This window comes from Branchiostoma floridae, chromosome 4, assembly GCF_000003815.2.
Source record: "Branchiostoma floridae strain S238N-H82 chromosome 4, Bfl_VNyyK, whole genome shotgun sequence".
Taxonomy (NCBI): domain Eukaryota; kingdom Metazoa; phylum Chordata; class Leptocardii; order Amphioxiformes; family Branchiostomatidae; genus Branchiostoma; species Branchiostoma floridae.
Genome location: NC_049982.1, coordinates 5900752 through 5923786, shown reverse-complemented (window position 1 = coordinate 5923786; position 23035 = coordinate 5900752). Strand labels below are relative to the sequence as shown.

The window sequence follows — 23035 nt, the reverse complement described above, 5'->3', positions numbered from 1 at the left end:
TATATTACTGCCGCTGCGCCACGCGATCTCGCCACATATACATGTATCTACAAAAGAAATCAAAGACACATGGTTCATGTGGTTTGTTTTATTGAGGATGTTATGAAAAGCCCATGAAAAGTCATCTTTCCTAGAAGACACACCTCTCGATCCTCTTGTTGATACAATATTGTTATGGCATACACAATTTGGCAGGTATTTCTCTGTCCGTTTATTTTGAAATTCCGTTTGACTTTCAACTTTGACACTTTACGATAAGTGCACATGGTGCAGTTTCCCTAGATTGAGAATAAACTGAGTGCGTCAACACATTTGAATGTAGAGAAGAAAACCTATAGTTACTTACTAATAGCTCATAAAGTTCTTGATAAATATGATGATGAGCTACTTATAAATTGATGTTAATTAAGTTATTATCAATTTGCTGAAAAAAGGTGTCTTTATATTACCCGTAACAGTATACTAGTAGCTGTAAGTACTCTCCAATCAGAGATTGATGGGACAAATCGTGACCTTTTTCTTATATGCCATCTTTTTCTGTTACCTGACACGAATTTTGCCTTCGCCCTCTTCTTGGAGAGTAGATGTAAGGGGCCTGTAAGTACATGCATGGCTTTAGTGTCGACAATGTCCTGCTTTCGTCTGCAACATGATATTTTCTTCCCTTTGACAAACAAACGTTGACTTTTTTTATTACTTTTTTGACAAGCTTAAGACTGTGCACTTGGTGGAGGAAAAACCATTCGCCTTTTGATGGCAACAGTTTTCTCTGTTTTGTCATAAATATACATCGAACTCAATTAAACGTGATGATAGAAATTGTATGTGTGGTGACTTAGACTGGGAAAAATGTAAGTCTATTCATGGCACAGTCCGTTGTGGATCCCTTTAAAAGCCACACGTCAGTGTCCTTTGAAGGGCGAGATGAGGCTGATAATGTCAAGTTGAACTTTTCAATATGTAATAGTAAACTCGTTCAAGTTCAAGCAGAAGCTTGTTATACATTTTACGTACTGTTTGGGATATCAAACCTCTTCTTCATAGTTACCATATTTTAGTGACCATTCTTTTACAAATTCTGAATACAAATTTACAACTTCATCATTAATTAATTTACACACTTCAAAATGTACCCGTGCTGTAGGTGTCTTCGTGTCGGGCATGTTTACATAACGCCACCGGCACATCTAGAGATTGTGGAGATACCATGTCGCTATGGTACCCCCTTCATTGATATGCAAAAGTCGATACGAAAATAAGGATCACGAGAGAAGATATGCAGGCTCTTTATGTCCCATGTATTACTTAAATACCAGTAGAAATTGTTCAAAAGTTTTCGTAAATAATTTTCCGGACGAGTTAGACGCAAAAGTGAGCGTCCTCATGCCGATCATATTCCGTACTTGGCCCATTTCTAGTATTTCTCTAGCTTTTCTGTATTGTTGCTTGTGGTATTGAGCCCGAAAAACACACAGTAGATAATTGATGCTTTCAGAAAAGACAAATTATTACGTGGTTGAAAGCGTAATTATTGAAGTTCAATGGCACTTTTCGAAGCCTGATGGAGTACTAGCCTCTACCAGACTAGCTTAAAAACATACTAGAAACTGGCCACAATCTGTAGCAAACTGTACTTCTCGACCGTCTTACTCGACTGGCGTCTTATCTGTCCATTTGGCCAATTCTACCATTTTTTCAACGACCCTTGAAGTACGGTAGAGGCTGGTGGAGACCAGTGAATATGCCCTATTGCCACAAGTGGTAGCAAACTATACTCCTCCGCCGGCTAACTCGTCTGGCGTGTTTTCTGTCTATTTGGCCAATTTCTACAATTTTTCAACGACCCTTGAAGTATGGTAGAGGCTGGTGGAGACCAGTGAATATGCCCTATTGCCGCGCGATGAAGGCGGTGAGCTTGCCATTGTCGCGCACGGCCCGGTCCTCCTTCCCGGCGAAGGGCGGGAGGTGGCTCAGGAAGCTGTCCATAATCTCCGCGTACTCGATGGGGTGCTTGTACATGTGCTGCACGTGGGGGGAGTCGTCCCAGCATTTGTAGTACACCTGAGCGGAGACAATACAGTTCATTTTCTCTCTCTGTTTCCGTCTCTGCCTCTGTCTCTCTCCAGTGAAAGTGCCCTACTGCCGCGCGGTGAAGGCGTTGAGCTTGCCGTTGTCGCGCACGGCCCGGTCCTCCTTCCCGGCGAAGGGCGGCAGGTGGCTCAGGAAGCTGTCCATGATCTCCACGTACTCGATGGGGTGCTTGTACATGTGCTGCACGTGGGGGGAGTCGTCCCAGCATTTATAGTACACCTGGGCAGAGACAAGATAGTTTATTCTCTCTCTCTCTCTCTCCGTCTCTCTCTTTGTTTGTTTAGATCTCCATTAGAATGTACATCGGGTCTGTAAATTGTATTCTTCCCGGAGTCCTTACAAAAATCAAATACACATGTACATTACATATAACGAAAGTGAGAATCAAGTAAATGTAACATAATGAAAACAACATTTTCAGTAAACTGAGGTCTGAATTGAATCAAAGCATTGAATTAAAAGATAATGAGGGGGGGTCAGAGGTCATAGAATAATGTAACTGTAAATAATGAAACATTGTACAGCACTACAGTTGTATGACTACAACTATACTGGCATAAAGTAAATAACAAAACATCAAATCATTATAACAAACAAGTACATAGCAAAGTGGGTGTGCCTCATGCCATACATGTGTACGTTCCTAACAGATATCCTATAAGATTAACCTGGCAGTGCATATTCATACAACATAAAAAAATTTAGTCCCGTAGTTTGATCGTAGTCAAAGGATTTCATAACTCACCGGAGGACCATCTTTTTTGACATTGCTTCTTGCTGCTCCTTCAATAGAGGCGACTGTACCTGTGGAAAGCAAATACAGAACGTTATAAGGACAAAATTCTGCGTGGCTGGGAGATGCCTATGTCCTATCTCCCCCTTCTCCGCAGGGGGGGGGGGGGTGGATGGTTTGTCTTGGGGTGAAGTCTCGGACCTAGTCTCGTGATCTCGCGAGACTAGATCATTCCGTGATCAACAAGTAGACATCGACAATCTGGAGATTTTTCTCATTCTCATCGCATTTTCAACAGTCACTGATTGAAGATTACTTTATTAACCAATTAGATGGTTTATAAGGTCTTCTAGTGTACAACAACTTAATTTCCACTTACCAACTGGGTCCACCTTCCATCGATGTATAAGAATTCCACACGAAATCGTCTTCCGGGAGGGACGTAAAACGGGGGGTCCCGTGCTCGAGGAGGCGCCTCGACCACGGTACTCAGTCTCAATATTCAACACATTGGGTACCTACTGGCTGCAAATACACCCGATATATATTATTATTATATTACAAGGAACCACCGTGACCTTCTCGTTTTCGTGATGCCTTCATCGGGTCCCAGTTGCCAGGTTGGTTATATATGATAGAGGGTAATACTGCTAGTTCTGACACAAGAACGTAATTTCTCTTGCCCATCAACGTTAAGGCAACCGATCTTCTTCCTATATCATGGCTAAATGTTGATCAAAATCAGGGATAAATGATTCATGCTCACAAGGACATGAGTTTTGTGAAGTAACATGTTTTATTGAATATGTCAGTATGGAAAATCATAAAATTTTTAAAATGCCTCTTTCTTTGAAGATACGTTGCAAAACCTTGTATTCGATACGTTACTTATATCAAGTTGTTTGGCAGATATTGCATACTTTCATTGCTGTGAAATTTCGTTTTGTTTTTAATTTTGAAACTTTCGAATCAATCTACAACATGAATTTTACGTTGAATTGAGACCAAATGTTCGATAACACAATCTGGTTTTATCGTATAGAATAAACCCAGATTACTAGAGGCTTCTTCACATCTTTGATAACAACGATAATGAACTACTTATAAATAAATGTACACTGGTAGTTTCATCCATTTGCTGAAAGAAATGATATCTGTATAAGCTATCCGTAATTGTTAGCTGTAAGTATTCTGTGTACTAAGTAGATATTTTACTTGTATGACTTTCATGTCAACGTGGTCCTGCTAAAGTTTGCAACATGAGATTTTCTGTCCTTTTAGAAGCATGTCAAACTGCAAAGACGGCATAAATGGTGGAATGAGTAACCATTCGCATTTTAGATAATGTCATTATTTCTCTTTGTTTCTTCATAAATGTGCATCATATTTAATTCCACGTGATCATAGAAAGGAAAAGACAGCAGACGTGAGTATCAGAGCTGTATGGCGCCGTAAAGGCAACCTAAGCAATATTAGCCCGAGTCAGGGTTATAGAACTTCAATTATCGAAGTCAATTATTTCCGTCGCTTTTCTTTGTAATGTAATGAAGCAACTCTATTTCATTCCATGTTAACATTCCAGGAGCAAAAGTTCCATGCCGCAGTGGCGCGAGGACGGCTAGTGCGGCTTGTTTCTGCGCTGTTTTAATGACTCGAAGTGTGAAATAATATGTAAATGTGGGAATATATAGTGCAATAGATTTCATATATTATATATATATATCCAGAGTGTTCCCACTTTTAACGCCTTAGTATTGCTTGGGTTGCCTTGAGCCTGGAAAACATGACTTAAAACGGGTAAATCCATACATGGAACAGTCCATTGGAGATCACGGAGTATCTAAGTCTGATCATGTTTGAACTTGAGATGTAATACTTCCCTCGAAGTTCAAGCAGTAGTTTACATTGTATACACTGTTACGACATCCAAAACCTCTTTCGTTGTTACCATATTTAGTGACCATTCTTTTAAAAACCTTGAGTACAAATATACAAATTTATCATTAAATCTCTTCAAAACATTTCCACGTTACGCCATAGGCGCAACCATGTTCGCTATGGATTCTGGGGATACTGTCTTGCCCCTCTTCATTGATATGCAAAATTCCTTAAAACGATTTGAAAATAATGATGACGAGAGCAGATATACAATCTCTTTTTTGCTCCATATGTTACTGAAATAGTAGTAGAAATTGCTCAAATGGGTTTCATAATTTGCCAGAACAGTTAGACGCAGACGTGCACATTCAGGCCAAAAGACAAAAGATGGAATTTCGGCTACAGTACCAACGTCGCATAACAGGGGGCCCAAAATCGACCTTGACCTTTGTCTTCCCAACAGCTACTCACATACCAATCGTAATTCATCCAGAGGTTATTGAGTTGTGCTTACTATAAACATCCGGAAACACAAACAGAACACCCAAAACTATATCTCCATTTTCATTGAGATAAAAAACCAAAAATAAAGCCTGCTATGGAGGCTAGTATTTGTAGTGTCAGTGAAAGTGCCCTACTGCCGCGCGGTGAAGGCGTTGAGCTTGCCGTTGTCCCGCACGGACCGATCCTCTTTACCGGCGAAGGGCGGCAGGTGGCTCAGGAAGCTGTCCATGATCTCCACGTACTCGATGGGGTGCTTGTACATGTGCTGCACGTGGGGAGAGTCGTCCCAGCATTTATAGTACACCTGGGTGGAGACAGGATAGTTCATTTTCTCTCTGTCTATATATATGTATATATATATATATATATAATATACGTGTTGAAGACATCTGAACGCGTTGTTGACTTTGTCCACAACAAAATTTGCAAAGGCTGTTGTTTCTCATGATATATGGTTACGCAATTGCGAAACGTTGCCCCATGTCCTACATGTAATACCATGTTCCTAACAGATATCCTATACGATTAATGATTAACCAGCATATACATACAACTAGGTTCAGGTGTTGCGCTAGTGGTCCTCCTTTGCAAATATTGAAGTAAAACATTTTTATACTTGTGGTTTGACGGTAATCAAAGGATTTCATAACTCACCGGAGGACCATCTTTTTTTACATTACTTCTTGCTGCTCCTTCAATCGAGGCGACTGTACCTGTTGAAAACAAATACAGAATGATTTAAGAAACAGAAAGAAACCTAGAATATCATAGAAGCTCATCTGTGTTGGTAGTTATCATAGCACTACAATGTTATTTCGCAAACAAGAGCAGGGGCTTTGATTCTTAGGGATTTCTACAACACCCGAATACATGATTACCTCCATGAAATGTCATGGAGGTTATATTTTACCCTGCGTTTGTGTGTCTGTCTGTGTGTTTGTGTGTGTGTGTGTGTGTGTGTAAACAAAATAACTCAAGAACGGTTGGATGGATTGGTTTCATACTTGGTGTGTTGGTAGTGTGTGATGAAAGCTGGAAATGATTAGATTTTGGGCCCCCTAGCGGCTCCCCTTGGTACTGCAGCGCAACTTCCGGTTTTGCTATCTCGGTGTTCTGAACATGCTATGGTCACGATTTTTTAGTATTAGATAGCTCTTGTGCTCAGGAAGAAATGACATAAGTTTGGGCCCCCTAGCGTTTAGTTTTGGGATAGCAGGGGCATTTTTGTCAAAAACTTCTGAAGAGGATAACTCAAGAAGGGAACAACGGATTTTCATCATTTTTGGTATGTAGGTACCTCAGATAATGTTGTACAAAATGAAATACTAATTATGCAAAATAGGAGCACATTTGCATAATTAATGAGAATATTCTATCATAGCAGTTTTTTCAATGTATCTCTTGTTCCAGACATGCTATGGTCTTGACATTTAGGTGGTAGATAGCTTTTAGTGCCATAAACAAGTGGGGCAAGTTTCAGCCCCCTAACATTTAATTGTGGAACTGCAGGGGTGTTTTTGTCAAGACACTCCAAAGAGGATAACTGCAGAAAGGAACGACGGTTTGCCTGCATTTTAAGCATGCAGGTAGCTTAGGTAAAGATGTTCATATATACATGTTATGTAAATGAGGACTTAATTTGCATAATTAATGAGGAAATTGTATAGTTCCATTGTTTTCAATAACTGGACCTCAATACATGTAACACATGTTAATTATGATAGGTGGAATATAAGCAGATACCAAATATGGTAATGAGGAACTTATTTGCATAATTTATGTAAAAATTGCAAAACCACTTTATCATTAATAATGGAAATTTTATAATTGTGTCATGTGTACGTTAGTCAATGATGAACAACACCATGCATAAATTATGTTAATTTGTTAGTCAATTGCATGAAATTTACGAAAGCTCTAAAATTTCATGGAGGTATGAGGTCGCCGAACTCTAGTTAAAACTGTTTTTCTTATGCATAGCAAAGCGCCTTTTTGCATGTATCATGTAAAACTCCTACCTCCACATGTTCGATGTCAACCCAGTACATCTTGATCATGGAACGACCCAGTCACGTGACTAGGTCCGAGACTGCAAGAATGGGAGCTGCCTAAGTCTTACCTCCCCCTACACCGCAAGGAAGCTTGGGGGGGGGGGGGGGGCCTCCACGTAGTCTCGGACCTAGTCTCGTGATCTCGCGAGACTAGGTCTCGAAAATTTGGAAGTACGTGTTTTCACGGGTCACTGATTAGACAAGAACTTTATGAACCTGTTAGATGGTTTATAAGGTTTTCAAGACTTAGTGTACAACAGCTTAATTTGCACTTACCGACCGGGTCCACCTTTGAGTAGAGGAAAAGCGCAGGCGACCGGACGGGGTTATTGTGGAAGATCTCGGATGCTCGGATGTAGTTGATGGTTACCTGAAGAGATCAAAATTAGCTTTTCATTGATCTTCCATGTTCGACTGACAAAACAACGACCGTAGACTACTAGGGCCTAATAAAGCCAGTCCACATACTCTGGCATAGATGTAATGATAGCGATCGCTCTTCAAGCTCATACAGCGCTCGTCAACTTTTGGTAAGATTTCATTTTTGATCAGACAGTTTAATTTTTTTACCGGTTTGTACAAGGCTGCCATGTACGCTTTGATCATATTCCGCAAGGTGGCGCGGAGGAGCGGACTCTTGAACATGGCAGCAGGCAGACCGTCTGGAATTCCACCGAAGTCCACGGGGCTAGAAAACACAAATAATTACAGTCAGCAGTTCAACAACAGTGATACTTTAAATGAGATTGCCGGATAGAGGAGTGAAGCAGGCTACAAACACATACGTACACGAGAGCGCGTCGGTCTTTTAATCCTTTTTTTAATACTTTTTTTAAAAGTGAGATACAGCAAGGAGGTTGAAGAAACCTCCTTGGATACAGAGAACATAATCTGAAAAGTAATGAGCTGATCGTTGTGCCGCCAAAATCACGCGATGTGTTATGACTACAATCCAAACGCCACGGGTTTCCCGCCCCCTACGGTCTAGACCCCCCCCCCACCCCCCCATTTCCACAGATGTCGGGAAAAACTGTGTCTATATTGGGCCTAGTTCATGACGTCACGCTTTCTCACACCTTGCAAGTATCTCTTTCATATGTCATTTCAAAAGCTTACATTTGAATAATGATTTCTATAAACAAAGATCAGCCTACAACAAAGAGTCATAAAAGTCATAAGGGTTATTGTACGTATACTTGTACAACTCACCTGTCAAAAATTTGGCCCACGATGCGGTCCTTCATACTGCCGTTCACTGAGGAGACTTCCAGGGATTTTAGTAACGCCTCACTGCGGTATAAAGAATGGCACAGAGAGGTTAGAAATCTTGGACGGTGGAGAAACATCTCCAATCAGATCAGGCGAGGGAAGGTCTTTTCCTTTCTTGACTATCTTTTGACATATTTTTGCAACGGAAGAATGTGATGATCGAAAAACATGATTATGAACTAACTGAAAGCCTCTCAACAAAGTAGTTACATACGACTTGATTGTAAGGAACGATTTATTGAGAATCTATTGTCACTAGTTGTGACCTATGTGATAAGTGGAGTGAAGGAATAATACGAAGTGGGCATGATAATTGAGACAATACAACAATGAAATGACTTTAAACCGCACGGCTCCTAAGGCACTACTAGTTCTACTGCCTACACTAAGTATGTTTGTGTTGACATGACATGTCGACAGCCCACCTGTATAAGTACCCACCCACAGAGAAGGCGTGAACTAACAATGGCCTGCGGGCGTTCTGCGGCTGGTGAACAAAATCAACAACCTGTAGCGATGGGAAAAAAGAATTTAAAACGGTTCGTCTAACGATTATTGATGATAGAATACGCGCAGCGATATAAGTTTAAGTCTAAGTGTTTCGATAAAGCCAAATTTTAGAAACATCATGTTTTGCTGATTGTATTACCACGTCTGTTTTTGTCATTTGATACAAAAGATGTGGTATTTTCCATATATTTCAAAAAGCAATGAGAGGTAAGAGATAAAAGCTTAAGAGACAGAATAGTTGTGTTTGAACATTGCAAACCTTTTCGGCGATGACCTGTGCCCCAGTTTTCGGCAGTATGAGTTGTAGCGGCTGGATGTTGATGGTCATGACGTCACACCCACGAGCGAGGTAAATGTTCTCAAACTTCTGCATGTGTTTTCTCTGCGGCAGCATCCAAGCGAAGATGAGCACCAGGGGTTTCGTTGCCGTGCAGTCATCGTCAGTTGCGTTCTGTCGCGTTCGCAGCTCCAGGTTGCTGGAGACCCGGATGACTTTAGTCTGTGAAGAGCAGAAACGGACCAGCGACAGACCAGGTACCTGGTGGAAAAATGATTACAAGTATGTAAGTGTTTGCATTTATCATCACACGTGCTTGTATCGATCACGACCGATCCACGTTGTGGATAAATCTTGTTACAAACCTAGAAAAAAGATTTTATAGACGCCATTCATAGATATGTATGGCCTCTAGTATTCACATGCAAATCCACATTGGCACTGCATTTTGGGACAAGAACCAGTGTCTTCCAGGGACATAGTAACGCGCGCGCGCGTGTGTGTGTGTGTGTGTGTGTCTGTGCGTGTGTGTGGGGGGAGGGGGGGGGGGGGGGCTTCATCAAGTATTCGACTATTGTAAGCGCCAGGTTGGTGAGTAATAACATGGGTTGCAAAAACGTAACAATAAGAGTGCCAGTGCACGTAGGCATAAGGCACCCCAGTTTCGTTCCGTCTGCGTTATTCGAATAATAAAGGTCACAATTTGCAGAGTTGTCATCTGTGAAATGTCATCGCCGTTTCTTCCCTATCTCGTTCTATTTTGACAAATTTGCCAAGTCGCTCACAGTTGATTCGTCCATTTTGCTACGTCAGTTGTGTGCTAAGTACTACTAACAGAATATCACCACTACGTTTCTGAGGTGAGAGGTTACAAAAGGGGTCCTTCCCGGTGTGAGATATAAAGCTTACAGTCCAATGGCGCGCCTGGGGCAATTTCTGTCGTATTGAGGTCATTACGACCATTGCAGATTATCCCCCTCTCCATTGTTAGCCCCTGGCTGTGAAGAGAGACTCAGTATACCCCCCCCCCTCCCAAAAAGCTGTACTATTATCTAAGGCTTGTGGTATTGGTAAGGTTACTGTTACAAATGGTACCTTAAAATATCTCAATTTAACACCGCAGATATTAAATACAGCTTCCGACAGTTCGTTCATTCAACCATTGACATACTAGGCACCATTATACTCAGTGTATATATAGCACAATGCCCGTATAGTAGAGTAGCATCATAGCAGTATGTCAAGGTTAACTTTGAGTTGAATATACTGCTATGATGAATGATCTCTAGTTCACTGCACCATGAAAGACCCTTTGGATTTTGAAGAGACCACCAACGTGGCTTCTTAATCTGCGCCATCTTGTTACCATGCTGCACGCATTGATGTGCACAACTTAGCCCATCTGATAAGACACTTCACAGAGAATAGAGAGCGCCAGTCAATGTGTGTCACTATTTATACAGCATGAAGTATGCATTGTGTTGTTGTCTTTGCCGGCTAATGGTCACACCTGCTTTCTTCCTTCTTTTACTTTTGACTTGTCTGCTACATTTCATTTCTTTGTGCTCTAAGTGTCCATGACCTAACAGTGTCCCTTCTATTCCCTCAATCCTACAGTGATAATGGCCTATGTTAATGAACCTGGAAAAGCCCTAGCAACATCACACAGCCTGAAGCTGTCACCATGGAAGCGTCATGGGGCAAGGTTGGAAATGTCGTCACCATGGCGACCGTCACGTGGCAACAGCGGGTTCTCCGCGTCACACTGCAAACTAGTGAGTACTTTGAAAGGGATTCATGATGTCTTTACTACGTCTCCAAGCAGATGTAAGGATTCGGCTCAGCCCTGTATTGTGTGCTTTTATCTAAAAATACAATTCAATCTCTACATCTGGATAAAAAACGGAGATTTACTTCCGGACGTTTCGAGTGACATCCATCACTCTTCTTCAGCGTCACTAGAATGAACTGGCAGAACCGTGTGCTTTCGTAACATTTATCACATCTTTCAAGTCGGGCACCTTCGCAATAAGGCACACCACCAGGCAGATCTAACACATTTTTCCAAAAACATGCACAGATACAAAACTAATACGGATAATTGGCATTAATTGAGTACTTATAGCTGGCCTATGGTGGACTATCATTTTCAAGGATGGATGAAAGGATGTGACCTCGTGGGTTATAGACAAGCGACACTTATCTCAATATTGCTTTGTGCTTTTCCTTTGTAAGTGGCATTTTGAATGTTAGATCTCAATACCATCTTCTGAATGGTCTCTGGCAATGTTAAGACACTACTCAGAACATGCAGCCTAAGTAGACAGTGACAAATGAGCTACAATGCTGGCAGCTCGCCAGGCACTGCTATAGGCAGGGTGATTCCATTTACCAAGACGAAGGGGGGGGGGGATAGACTGCTGCATGTAGATGTATCACATTAGTGTTAAACGATGTGGTTTTTATTTTTGTGACGTATGTCGTACATAAATAATAAAGACAAAGACATGCTTAATGTGACAATGATTGATAAAGGTATGGGACCGTTGAGCTTTTTAGGCCCTCTTTCACCTGACTTCCCCCTGTTTTTGCATCTGTGGTATTTTAGCAATCTTTGAAGAACAGTCGGTGAAGGTGAGACGGAGGTAGATGTCCTCGGTGAAATGAGATAACACCCAGGAATGTAGTCAGGCAGTCTCCATGGTTCAAAAGCTTGTCGACACCCTGACATGAGGTGGAAAAAAAGCTCCCCCCCCCCCCCTTCCGCATCTACCTCAGAGTCTGGAGAGCCTGCATGTGTGCGTAGTGCTTGTCATGAAGCGTCAGGGTGGCTTCTAAAATTGGGTTAATGGGCCAAGGTACAAAGTACAAAATACATCTGACGCCTTCCTCGTGACCTCAATGAAAAGCCACCTGCAGAACGATTTGAGCTTCTCAATGAACAAATAAAATACAGGGGCGACATATTTTCTATCGCCTTCTAACGTTATGTCCTATCCACTTTGCGATGTACCCAGTCCGCCAGGTTTAGCGAGAAAAAAAAGAGAACAGAATCAATAAAGTCAAAATGGTACATCGCAGTACTATGTTTAAATGGTTTTATTTTCGCGTTTTTCGAGCTGATCATTTTACTGCGAAATATGTGTTTCCTTTCCCCCTGCCCCCAAATCGAGTACTGGTTTACATTCCATTACTTTTCGGTTCTTTCTGTCAGTCTGTCTGTCTGTCTGCTGGAACAAATTTACGCTGCACAGTATTACAGCACAAGAAGCATTCTGTAGCATCCGACTTGCTAAACCACATATAAGTTCACTGCACGGCAGTCTATACAGGCTTGGGCCGTTGGCCTTGGCAGTTACGGCCGATGCACACATATGCATGGCACGCGACGGACGGTCGTTTATACTAAATAAATAAATGCGTATTGGGCCACTATCATTGCAGGAGAAGTCATGCATTTCTTTACCAGATCATTGATATATTATCAGCACAGAAGAAGCCGTGCTCTAGCGTACCTGTTGGATCATCTATGAAGCCGTGCCCTTTGGTGTTACGCATTGAAGGTTATCCCATTTAGATTTAGACAAAATAAGACCATATACATCACCTTTTGTAACAACTGTTATAATTTCATAATCAATATTAGAAACATAGTGCATAGTCTCAGGCTTGAATTCGAAGGGTGCCTTACTGTGTGAGGATCGCGTTCTAAAAACTCGGTACGTCATGGTAGCTTGTTCTTCACTCATTTGCATACATATCAAAAGATTCCCTCGGGTAGAGCATCAAACGGAGGTCCCATATATAGCCGAAACTCGAACACGTTACAGAACCTACCACACTTTATATCGAAAAGACCAGCTAGGGGTCCTTCCCGGTGTGAAAATCTGTCCGGATATGCAGCTTGTACTGTGCAGCACAAACCTGGTTTCTTACGCCTTGCGGCGGTTTACCGGGTATGCAATACAAACAAACAAGTCTTGATAAGCAGTTACTGTATTGTTACTAGTATTGCTACTGTATTGTTACTAGTATTGTTACTGTATTGTTACTAGTATTGTCCCATCCTCCTTTTCCCTGTAGCCTGTAGATGGGCCTGGTAAAATACGCAATGCGATGTATTTTCCCGTGATGTCGTATGGACCCTCGATTCGTACTTCTTGCGTGGGATATGTACTCACGAGGAGATTAAAAATCACAGAATTGTTTTTTTAACCGCCTTGGTACTCATAACAGCAGTGTTCGAATGGGTTAGCTACTCTCCAAGCAGAGGCTCGGCTCCAGCTGGTTTTTTTAAAACGTTTTTAGGCGTTTTTATCAGGCTTTCTATTTTGTATCGTTTTCTGAACGTCTCTTTATGTTTCGGAGACATAGATGAAATATAACAAAATAGAAAGCCCGATAAAAACACCGAAAAACGAAAAAAATAAAAACAGCTGGAGCCAAACCTCTGCTTGGAGAGCATGCGTTAACCGCGTGACGTCAGTCTCACCAGCTGGTGCTGACATGGCGTGACGTGATAAACCGTGCCATTTCACGCTCCGCGGGAAAAAAATAATACTCTGAGCAGTGATAAAGGCTTGTCGTGAGTCGCTGGGCCGGGCCACATTCGGAACGCGCGTGGCGAACAGGCGAATGGGACCCCGGCCCATGGACTGTGTTATGACCCAGTTAAATCCGGGGTGGGAGGGTAGCGTGCGTGGCCGTGTTTGAATATTACGTGTTATTATCTGATCGGTACCGTATGGATTCTGATGGCTCCACATCAAAAATATATTGTGGAGGCTTCCTTGTATTGTAAATCAACCTATAGCTAAAATCTGGGCTAACAGCAATGTCGACTGAGGCTGTTTTAGAATATACATCTCAGATCGGCCATTTTTCTTCCAACGGCCCTGCCAGTCGAGCTGAATATTCAAGAGACAATAGCAAACAGTGTTACTGTGGGTGTAATTTGTCTACAGCGCAAAGGGAGGAAAGCGCAAACAGAAATAATCACCATGGCCGTTAAGGCTGTACGATTTCATCAGCACCGGGCGAACGTTATGATCTATGATGCAACGTCTCGTGTTCATATCATCACAGGTGTGTACAAATGGTGCTGCTAACACGGGAGCTGCCTGTAGAAAAGCTTCCTATAAAACGGGTGGTCTGTTATTACCCCAGGGAGAGAAGAGACGACTCACCTCTCTGAGCGCTTGTCTGGTCAGAGGGAGGGCGCGACCGAGCAGCATTTTGCGAAGGGAATGTGCCGGGAGTAACAGACCGGTAGACACTTCCGGGCGCACACCTCGATCGATGATCGTTTCTAAATAATCCTAGAGCGGCACGGGTTTCGTGCTGTCTATGCCACGTATATTGCGTTGATAAAATGACTAAATGATGGGGATATCGGTGCCTAGAGACCAAGCCGGCAGCGTATTGACACCGGGCAGTCCAAAGTACCGCAGGGACTAGCGCTGTCACAACATTCAAATCACGAGTAAACTAACGCCGATTTGTTTAGGGCGTACCATTTCAGGAAAATTCGAGGGGTGTTGATTTTTATTTAAACGGCGAAGGAACAGTGTACAAAGGTTGATAACTTGGATATTGTCTGTTTAGCTTTCTTGTTTCTTTAAGCTGAATGGGCAAAGGTACAAAGTACCAAATACGCTTTCTAATTCTATCGCTTTCGACAAGTTAAGTGAGAAAGAAAACAGTATCAATTTAGTAAAAACAACGGTACGTCGTATTACTATGTTAAATGTTCGCGGTGGTTTTATTGAGAAACGAATTTCTAATATTGAAATAGTTTTATTTTTGTCATTCACATATACACACCAGTACTAGTATCAAAACGTGTTGCGGTCGACTGCTGTTTAGTCGTAGGAAAGCCCCTTGACTGTGACGTCACCGGAGACCTTTGACCCTGACACGGGTATCTAATGTTTACCCGTACAAAGGTGTAACAATGGACTTCACTTGTGGAAAGCCCCGCTCTCCTTTCACACAAACATCACCTGACGCCGTCTCTCCGTTTCCATGGTAGCGCGGGGTATTTCCACAGGTGAAGAACTTCCACACGTCACAACTTCAGGGAACAAAAACAGAAGCGGATACCAAGTTTTATAAGCTTAACACTATGGTTTCAGTGGAAAGGCATTCGGTATGGTCTGCATAACTACGAGAACCCCATGGCCTCAGTGCGATGCTCCTCAAAGCTACAACTTCCGGGTTAGAAATATTGACGTTGAGACGACAATGCGTAGCCCAAAGTTGAGACGAGAAGAACGCAGCACCGGGTGGTTGAGATTAACAATTTACAAACCCCATGTTGACTCTTCTATGTGTAACTACTTATTTACAATCGGAGACTTTATTATGCATTTAGGGGATACATACTGCTGATGTGGGATAAAAGAGAAATTGAGGAAGGCAAAACATATCAAATGGCTGGGTTAATAACGACTCAACAATTTGATATGTTATGTCTAAAAGAAGAAGTAACATCGGTTACTAGTACTGCATGAAAAAGTAATGAGTCAGCAAGCCATTTTAACAAGTTAGGCCGGAAAAATAGTTTGAAACAGAGTCTGCGCAACTAATTTGACAGATCGCTCAACATCTTTCATGCTGAACAATTTTAAGAAAATGTGTGTGTTTCGTTGCCTGCAAATCATGCATAATTTCACATGTTTCGTCACATTCAAAGGATGAAATCTATGGTCACACAAAGCCAGTTTTGGTCGCTGTGCGGTCGCTCAACAGTCACTGTCTAGTGGAAAGAGGGCCTGCCAAGTGGTAGCGTTCCTCTCTAGTCTCAAGCAGGGCGGGATAGTAATAAGGGACTTTGGCCATGTGAGGAATAATACAAGTCTAGTAGGGATTAATTGGCCAAGGGTTTAACTGACCGACTGGCGGATAGCTGAACAGTGATAGCTGCATAGACTGCAAAAGACTGACTGAAATCTCATGGCAACTTTGTTTGTCCCTATTTGGACAAATAGATTCTGCTGACACGTCTGCTTGGAGACTAGTCCCTCCCCGGGATGACAGATTTCCATGTGGCTCATGACGTGTGTGGACATGTGTTCATGCTGTAGCCGCGCCATCTCCGCACGGAGTCCTGAGTTGGTGTTCTCCAGGCTAACTGGTCAGTGGTCCAGTGTGTTCCTCGGTGTTCCTCCCCGCGATGACAGAGTTCCATGTGGCTCATGGCGTGTGTGGACAGACCCTTCAGCTCGTGCTGTAGCCGCGCTATCTCCGCACGGAGTCCAGAGTTGGCGTTCTCCAGACGAACCGTGTTCTGTACGGAGGGAAAGGAAACAATATTAATCTCCATCGGTTCAGAGATGACGTGCTTCATTTCTAACATCAGCACATTCATTAAAAGTTATACCTTTCATTTGTTTGTTGATTCAAAGAAGTCTTCATAACGAGCCCGGTTATGAAAACAATGCATGGTAAGAATTTAGTAATACTTTTTATGCATGCCTCTATACGTACAAGTGAACCAAAATCGAGCACTACGTATATTGTATTGGATGTATTGTATGCCCATTATACCCTCACGCTGCGTTCCAATGACTTCAGACTAGCTATAGTTTAGAGCCAAAACATGTCCTTAGAGATATTTTGCACTACGGATACCTTGTTAACTGACATTTTTATTGAGATAGATATGTCAGATCTTTTCACACACGTGAACATGCTAGCATTTAATTTCTAAACATATAATATTCACATCCGGCAATTGCAACGATTTAAGTGTAGTATTTGGGATCAGTGACGTTATATCATCACGCACCTTCCTCAGTCTCTCTTCTCGGTCCCTTCTCCTGAGGCGACACCTAGCGGCCGCACCCCTGTTCTTCTCTCTCCGTAGTCTGGAATGTTCCTTGTCCTTTGGTTTGGCATGTAAAGAGATTATATGGATCAAAGTAAGCTGCGCGGAATTTCCTAATAACTTTTATCTCCGTACATTTTATCTCCTTTATTAGTTTATTAGTCCCTTGGGTGTCAGGTATTCACATTTTGTTTGCATGTACTTTAAGCACTATACGCCACAAGGGATGAAATACTTCAATTTTGTTTTTCTTGCGTCGATGAGACTTTTATGCTGAAGATAAATACAACATTGGTATCAATTTCATAATCGAAGAAACGCCCTGCCAATCATACGTATGACCTTTCTGTGTACTTTTACTTTCGCTTCTGGTAAATGTCTTAATTGGGCGGCCATACCTTTTGTGATGACAACGTCTCCGTTGGTTCAAACTCAGGGGGATCCCATGTCAGTCTTTCTTCTTGGCCCTCTTTCACAAAAGTGGACGAGTGCGAATGTTGTACTGAGCTTGGGGCAGGCTGAGAATGAATTTGGGCTGCTGCCCAGTGCACTTCGCTCTCCCCTGCGAGCAGAATCAGCGGTGGCTGGTCCGGAACCTCGTTGAACGAGTTTTCAGACATCTTCCGTCAAACACTGAAACACCGCACCCTAGCTTTAGCCTGTAAATATTGCTGCACGAGCAAGGGTGCGGTTGCGGGTGTGTCTTGCTTCTTCTCCTGATGTGTACCAACGACAGTCATTTCAGGGCAGGCGTCCAAACACACTTGGTACTTTCCACCCTAATGTTTGTTATTTGTTTACCCTACTGGACTCAGTCGACGTGTTGACCTCTCGGAAGGGGATTCCCCTGTTGGAATAAAAGTCTCGTGTTGCATACGTGATATGCAGTACTACGCATGCGCACTGACAGTACGCAAACCCCAAAGCCATTTAACTCATCATTATTTTCTGTAAAAATCTTTTGTATGTATGTACCATTGTGCATATGTTATTGTGCAAGAGCGCCTTGCATATACACACATATACACATAGTTAAACTTTCTACCTAGTAAATCTATTTAATCCGTTTAGAAAACCCCATGTAGACTCTTCTACCTGTTTTAGACTCCCCAACTGCATTGCATCAAACGGGAACCCCCTAATTAGTCAACTAAATTGTGTATATATTCAAGGGATTCCCAATTATCACAGGAAAAAACAACAAGCCTAAAGTCTGTTTACTTTAGCAGGGGAATATCATTCAGCCAGGTATACTTCCTATAAACACTCCATCAGCGCTTCGGATTTTTTTGTAAACGTTACAGTGCTAATAACTCTATTCAACTCGAGACATTGGGTCTTAATTTAATATATACATGACAACAAACAATACAATGACATGCATCGTCTAATCATAACTCATCATATCATATATCATGTACATACATGTATGAAACTCGGAATAACCCAAGTAATGACCTTTGAACTCTGAATGAACTTTGAACTCTCAATATGTTTTGTATGTTTTTGTTTGTTTGTTTGTTTATACTGTCAATGTTTTTTTCGAGTCCCCTAATAAACTATTGGATATTAAAGCTACAGCCTAGCAGTCACACTAATTTGAACGAATCGGTAACGAAAGTTAACGCAGGTGCAAACACTGAGGCTGATAGGTCGGTTTCAAACATGGGACTGGTAACGACTCTTGATGACCTCCAAATCCAAGATGGCGGAGAGGGTTGATAGAGTTTTATGGATCATTGCTAGTCTCAAGTTTCCTCATAAAATCCTGCCACTCTTGTGCTATTATCTCCCCGCTGTGGCACAGTGTCATGTGTCTGGCGACTTCTGCCCTGAGTGTCCTCAGTTCCAGCTTCAACCGCCCGATCTCCGCGCGCAACCCTGAGTTCGAGTTTTCCAGGTGAAGTGTTTTCTGCATGGGAACGAGAATAGGACGTCATCATTACCGTACCACCGCCTTGAACAAACCTGAAACAATTTCTAAGAAAAGCGATGGCAATATCTGCATCTTTCATGATCCAGAAATGATCATGATTTATAAAAGGAAGACATTCAGTCTTGAGATTAGCTGTGGTCTACGTATTTCCTCTTAGAATAACTAAGTAATCTCGATGAAGATTCGGCTGTGCTATGTGCCATATGGGCCATTTGGGGACGATTATGTAGCAATTTTTCTTCTGTCAGCGCTTATCAATAATACAATAGTTTCTATTTATATATATGTACTCAGACTACTGCTATTTAGTCTATTTTTCCCAAGGTCAAATTCCATGGGTATTGTCTTTGTTTCTGTCAGCTGTGCTAGCCCTTTGTAATAGCCACAGGCTACTTGGCCAGCCCTGGCTATGTGTACTGAACAGCAACCTAATAAAAAAGATATCTGACAAACCGACTATTGCTAAACCCATACAGTCCTAAGAATTGAGAGGAAGCCGAACGTCTGAGATAGGCTAAATCTTGATACTTTAATATACATATTTTGTCTTTGTTGTGACCTGTACGTAGCACGGTTGGGCAATAATGTACAATTAAGGTCTTCAACCATTCATTTATTTATGATGATGATTTTATAAACATGGACCTCACCTTCCTGAGACCTTCCGCCCGATCCTTGCTTTTCTGACGACATCTTTCGGCTGCGGCTCTGTTCTTCTCCCTGCGAATTCTCGTCCGCTCTTCATCTTCCTTACTCACCTGGGTAATGTATATATTTATCATCAACAATAATGTTAACAGATAGGTATATAACTTCACAAGCTACTTATCTCAAATGGTCTGCGATTGTCATATTAGTTCTTTGGGTGTTCAGTCCTTTTCCTAAAGGAGGACACCATTGCACACTAATGCGGAAACTCAGCAGGACACATTTTGACTTGATATTATAAGGAAACGCGGAATCAACTGACGGTACTTTTTGTTATAGCGTCGATGTGGAGCTGAACTGGATATGAAGTCATTTCTCATGTGCGTTCAAAGAAGTTATTGGGTAAGGTTGGTATTTTTCGTCATATTTACATGGACGGGTAAGGGAGTATCATTTCCCCCACAAAAACGAAAGACACTGTCAGTTGAAACAACTTCTCCTCTTCGAAGGAACGCTCATAATATAAACAAATGTACTCATCACACAACATAAATATAGTAATATTGTATTCATGATCATGAAACCGTATAGGTCACCACAATTGAACTGAACATGTTGCATCGATTACAGGCAGTGCCCTTTCGAACGTTGGTGTTTCACCTACTGAATTTTAGTTCCTCTTTTCACAGTGCATTACGTATTCTGTTTCGAAGTTGGCTCTGTGAATACGTGTGAGTTCAAAGCAACGGCGTATAACATACAACATCAAGGTTCCTGTAACTTAGTTTTTCTGCTGTTTGTTTACTTTCGTTTAACGTGATCATGTAAGGGCAAACCAGTTACATCGTCACACGACTTTCTAGACTGCTGAACTTTCAACAGTGCTTGTCAGTCAGAGACTGATCAGCCAAAACGTCAATGTAACGATAAATCATTTAATGATTCAAAGCCTCTCTAAAAATTGTGTTTGAAATGGATTTTTGCAGTTCAGAAAGATGTCGTAACAGGGAAAATAACTTCAACATTTGGACAAACCCAGTCCCTCCTGGCGCGGGTCTCTATATTTTACTACCATCTCCGCATCCTCTGACTCGACCGCCATGTTAGTAAAGATCAGTTTACAATGGGTCTGTAATCTAACTTCGTACATACCGTCACAGAAATCAGTTCACGGTATCATCTCTTATCGTCTGGAACAATGGTTAAAGACCTTCAAAAAATGCAAAGAGGAACTTTGCCGCGTTGAACTCATCTTCATGTTTTCTCAAGACTCGTTTTCGTGAAACGAAAGGACAATCGAGCTTTTTATGTATACTTATCTTAAGTATTTTATTAAGTTTTAAACGACTGAACTATTTATAAGGCTAAGATACTGGACACTTGTATGCATGTATTGTTTTTCTTGTTACCAATAAACACTATGCTACCTGCAGACGTGATAATCAACTTTCGCTTTCGGCTATTCCCGAAAAGTAAACTAATGTTCAGTTCCCATTTTTACCTGTCTCTGCACTCGGCTGTCCGGCGGTTTGTTTAGCATCTCAAAGTTCGGCACCACGACTTGAACATCGGACTGCTTTTCGGTTTGGCTACATTGCTTCAGTTCCTTAGGCTCTTCTTTATGAGAAGTAGATGGGGATTCAATATCCTCCTGTGAAGTCTGCACGAGCTGTGCTTTGGACATGTCCCAGTTGAGCATTTCTCCGTCGATGAGAACTAGCGGCGGCAGCTCTGACGTGTTCAGGTTTTTGCAGTCCTCTAGCAGATCGGATGTGGAGTCCTCCATTTGCAGATGGCGCCGGCAGCTAGCAGTAGCGTCGTGTGATACCTGCTCGGTTTGGTGACCGCTATAATTAAGCTCTGAAACCAGAAGGACACTAGTAAAATACAGTAGCTCTCTTCGTAGGTCCTGTGGTTTGAATTGTGGTGCCAACGGAGACAATGAGGTAGCTGTTGTTAGTACCAGTTGGCATCATTAAAGAACATGCTAGAATTTAATGCTGGGGATTCCCGATGACGGGACACAGGTCCAAGTGTCTGTGCAATACGTGTACTATGAGAGCATATCCAGCTTGCCATGCGAGACTACAAATTTCAATCCTTACCATTTTGTGTTACCAAGCAATAGAAATACACGAAATTAAATGGAATGTAAAAGAGATACTTTCAGATGAAGATACGTGAAGTAAAATCGCCAAATATGACTAGGCATTTCATTGGTGACCTTTGTCCTAGGCCCTGACCCCGCCGCAAACTATGATCATCAGAAAACTTCCCAGTGCTATTTACGGACGGGGAATCCCCCTCCTGCACAAAGCTCGGGGCTGCAGCTAGCTACAGTGTTTACAAGTAGGGATGCTATGTCTTTTGGTTGCTGTGGCCGATAAGAATATATACACAGCGTTTATGTAAAATAAAAAGTGTGCATAACAAAACAAACTGCCTTGTCCATCATCTAAGGGCTTTCCAGACGTCTTATTTTACATCATGTGGTTAAGCCAAACTAGCCCCTGCCTGAAACAACCGTAATTTGAGTAGCGGGTGGCAAACTGTGACTACAAATGTCTGAATGTTGACTAGAATGAGGAAGCAAAGGAACAATACATAAGACGGCCTCTGTTCTGCCCTACGATCTGTCAAAGCTAATTTGTTAAGTAGCTAACCAGCTCGCACCTGCCTTGTGACAGCGATGTTTTGGGACATCCCACCTGAGAACCACAAGGGTGTTGATTTCAAAAATTCTCAAGGTAACCGGGGGCGTTTCAACGTAATCTGACTTACTCATAGTTAACATCTGATCCAAACATTTCTGACAATGCCTTGCATGCTTTCAACTGGTAAACTGACAGCCTAAACAAATGCCTATTCAACAATCACACATTGGTAATACCACTCTGAAGTATTGGGTTAACGCTCCTCTATGTTGACAGATTCAAGTGGGCCGAGACATTGTTATTTAATATTCGGGTGTTGACTGCGTCACACAAACAATTTGTTCACTCCCTCAAAATGCATTTACACAGCATCAGTGTTAAGGATATTCTTAGCCAATGAAAAATTTAGCAATGCTATTATCACAAATACTGAGGCAAATGGAAATGCAAGCCGACGCTGCCCTGAAAACGACTACGAAACTGTTGCCGTTTGCTCTATATGTAAGCGCAACGGGGCGGGGTTGATCACATATTCAGTACAACTAGTCTATCTACAGAAATGCATACCTTTCGAGAGAAACAGCACTATAAGCTGTTCAATGTACAGCTACATGTACATGTCGGTCTTCCATAGGAAACTGCACAGATAACCGTTG

At 42.0% G+C, this 23035-nt stretch overlaps 3 protein-coding genes across 6 annotated transcripts; all 3 read right to left on the bottom strand.

Annotated features, from left to right (window-relative positions):
- LOC118413488 (transmembrane protein 53-B-like) lies at positions 1–14817 on the bottom strand. Of its 4 annotated transcripts, none has more exons than XM_035816920.1 (8): positions 14500–14817; positions 9296–9574; positions 8952–9034; positions 8467–8547; positions 7828–7945; positions 7534–7627; positions 2837–2895; positions 1–2061 (listed from the first exon to the last, which is right to left on the bottom strand). In XM_035816920.1, the coding sequence occupies exons 1-8, from the start codon at positions 14545–14547 to the stop codon at positions 1888–1890; spliced, it is 936 nt and encodes a 311-aa protein (XP_035672813.1). In that variant the 5' UTR covers positions 14548–14817; the 3' UTR covers positions 1–1887. The 4 variants fall into 4 exon arrangements, with proteins under 4 accessions (XP_035672813.1, XP_035672814.1, XP_035672811.1 ...); XM_035816921.1 differs by lacking the exons at positions 1–2061; positions 2837–2895 and adding exons at positions 2129–2310; positions 5861–5919 and having other exon boundaries at positions 14500–14816; XM_035816918.1 differs by lacking the exon at positions 1–2061 and adding an exon at positions 2129–2310 and having other exon boundaries at positions 14500–14815.
- An 881-nt stretch (positions 14818–15698) lies between these two features.
- Positions 15699–17761, bottom strand: LOC118413125 (fos-related antigen 2-like). The gene is made up of 3 exons (XM_035816303.1): positions 17540–17761; positions 17103–17198; positions 15699–16601 (listed from the first exon to the last, which is right to left on the bottom strand). The coding sequence occupies exons 1-3, from the start codon at positions 17759–17761 to the stop codon at positions 16365–16367; spliced, it is 555 nt and encodes a 184-aa protein (XP_035672196.1). The 3' UTR covers positions 15699–16364.
- Positions 17762–18119: 358 nt separating this feature from the next.
- LOC118413491 (cyclic AMP-dependent transcription factor ATF-2-like) lies at positions 18120–21784 on the bottom strand. The gene is made up of 3 exons (XM_035816926.1): positions 21227–21784; positions 19728–19835; positions 18120–19053 (listed from the first exon to the last, which is right to left on the bottom strand). The coding sequence occupies exons 1-3, from the start codon at positions 21509–21511 to the stop codon at positions 18871–18873; spliced, it is 576 nt and encodes a 191-aa protein (XP_035672819.1). The 5' UTR covers positions 21512–21784; the 3' UTR covers positions 18120–18870.
- Positions 21785–23035: the final 1251 nt, after the last annotated feature.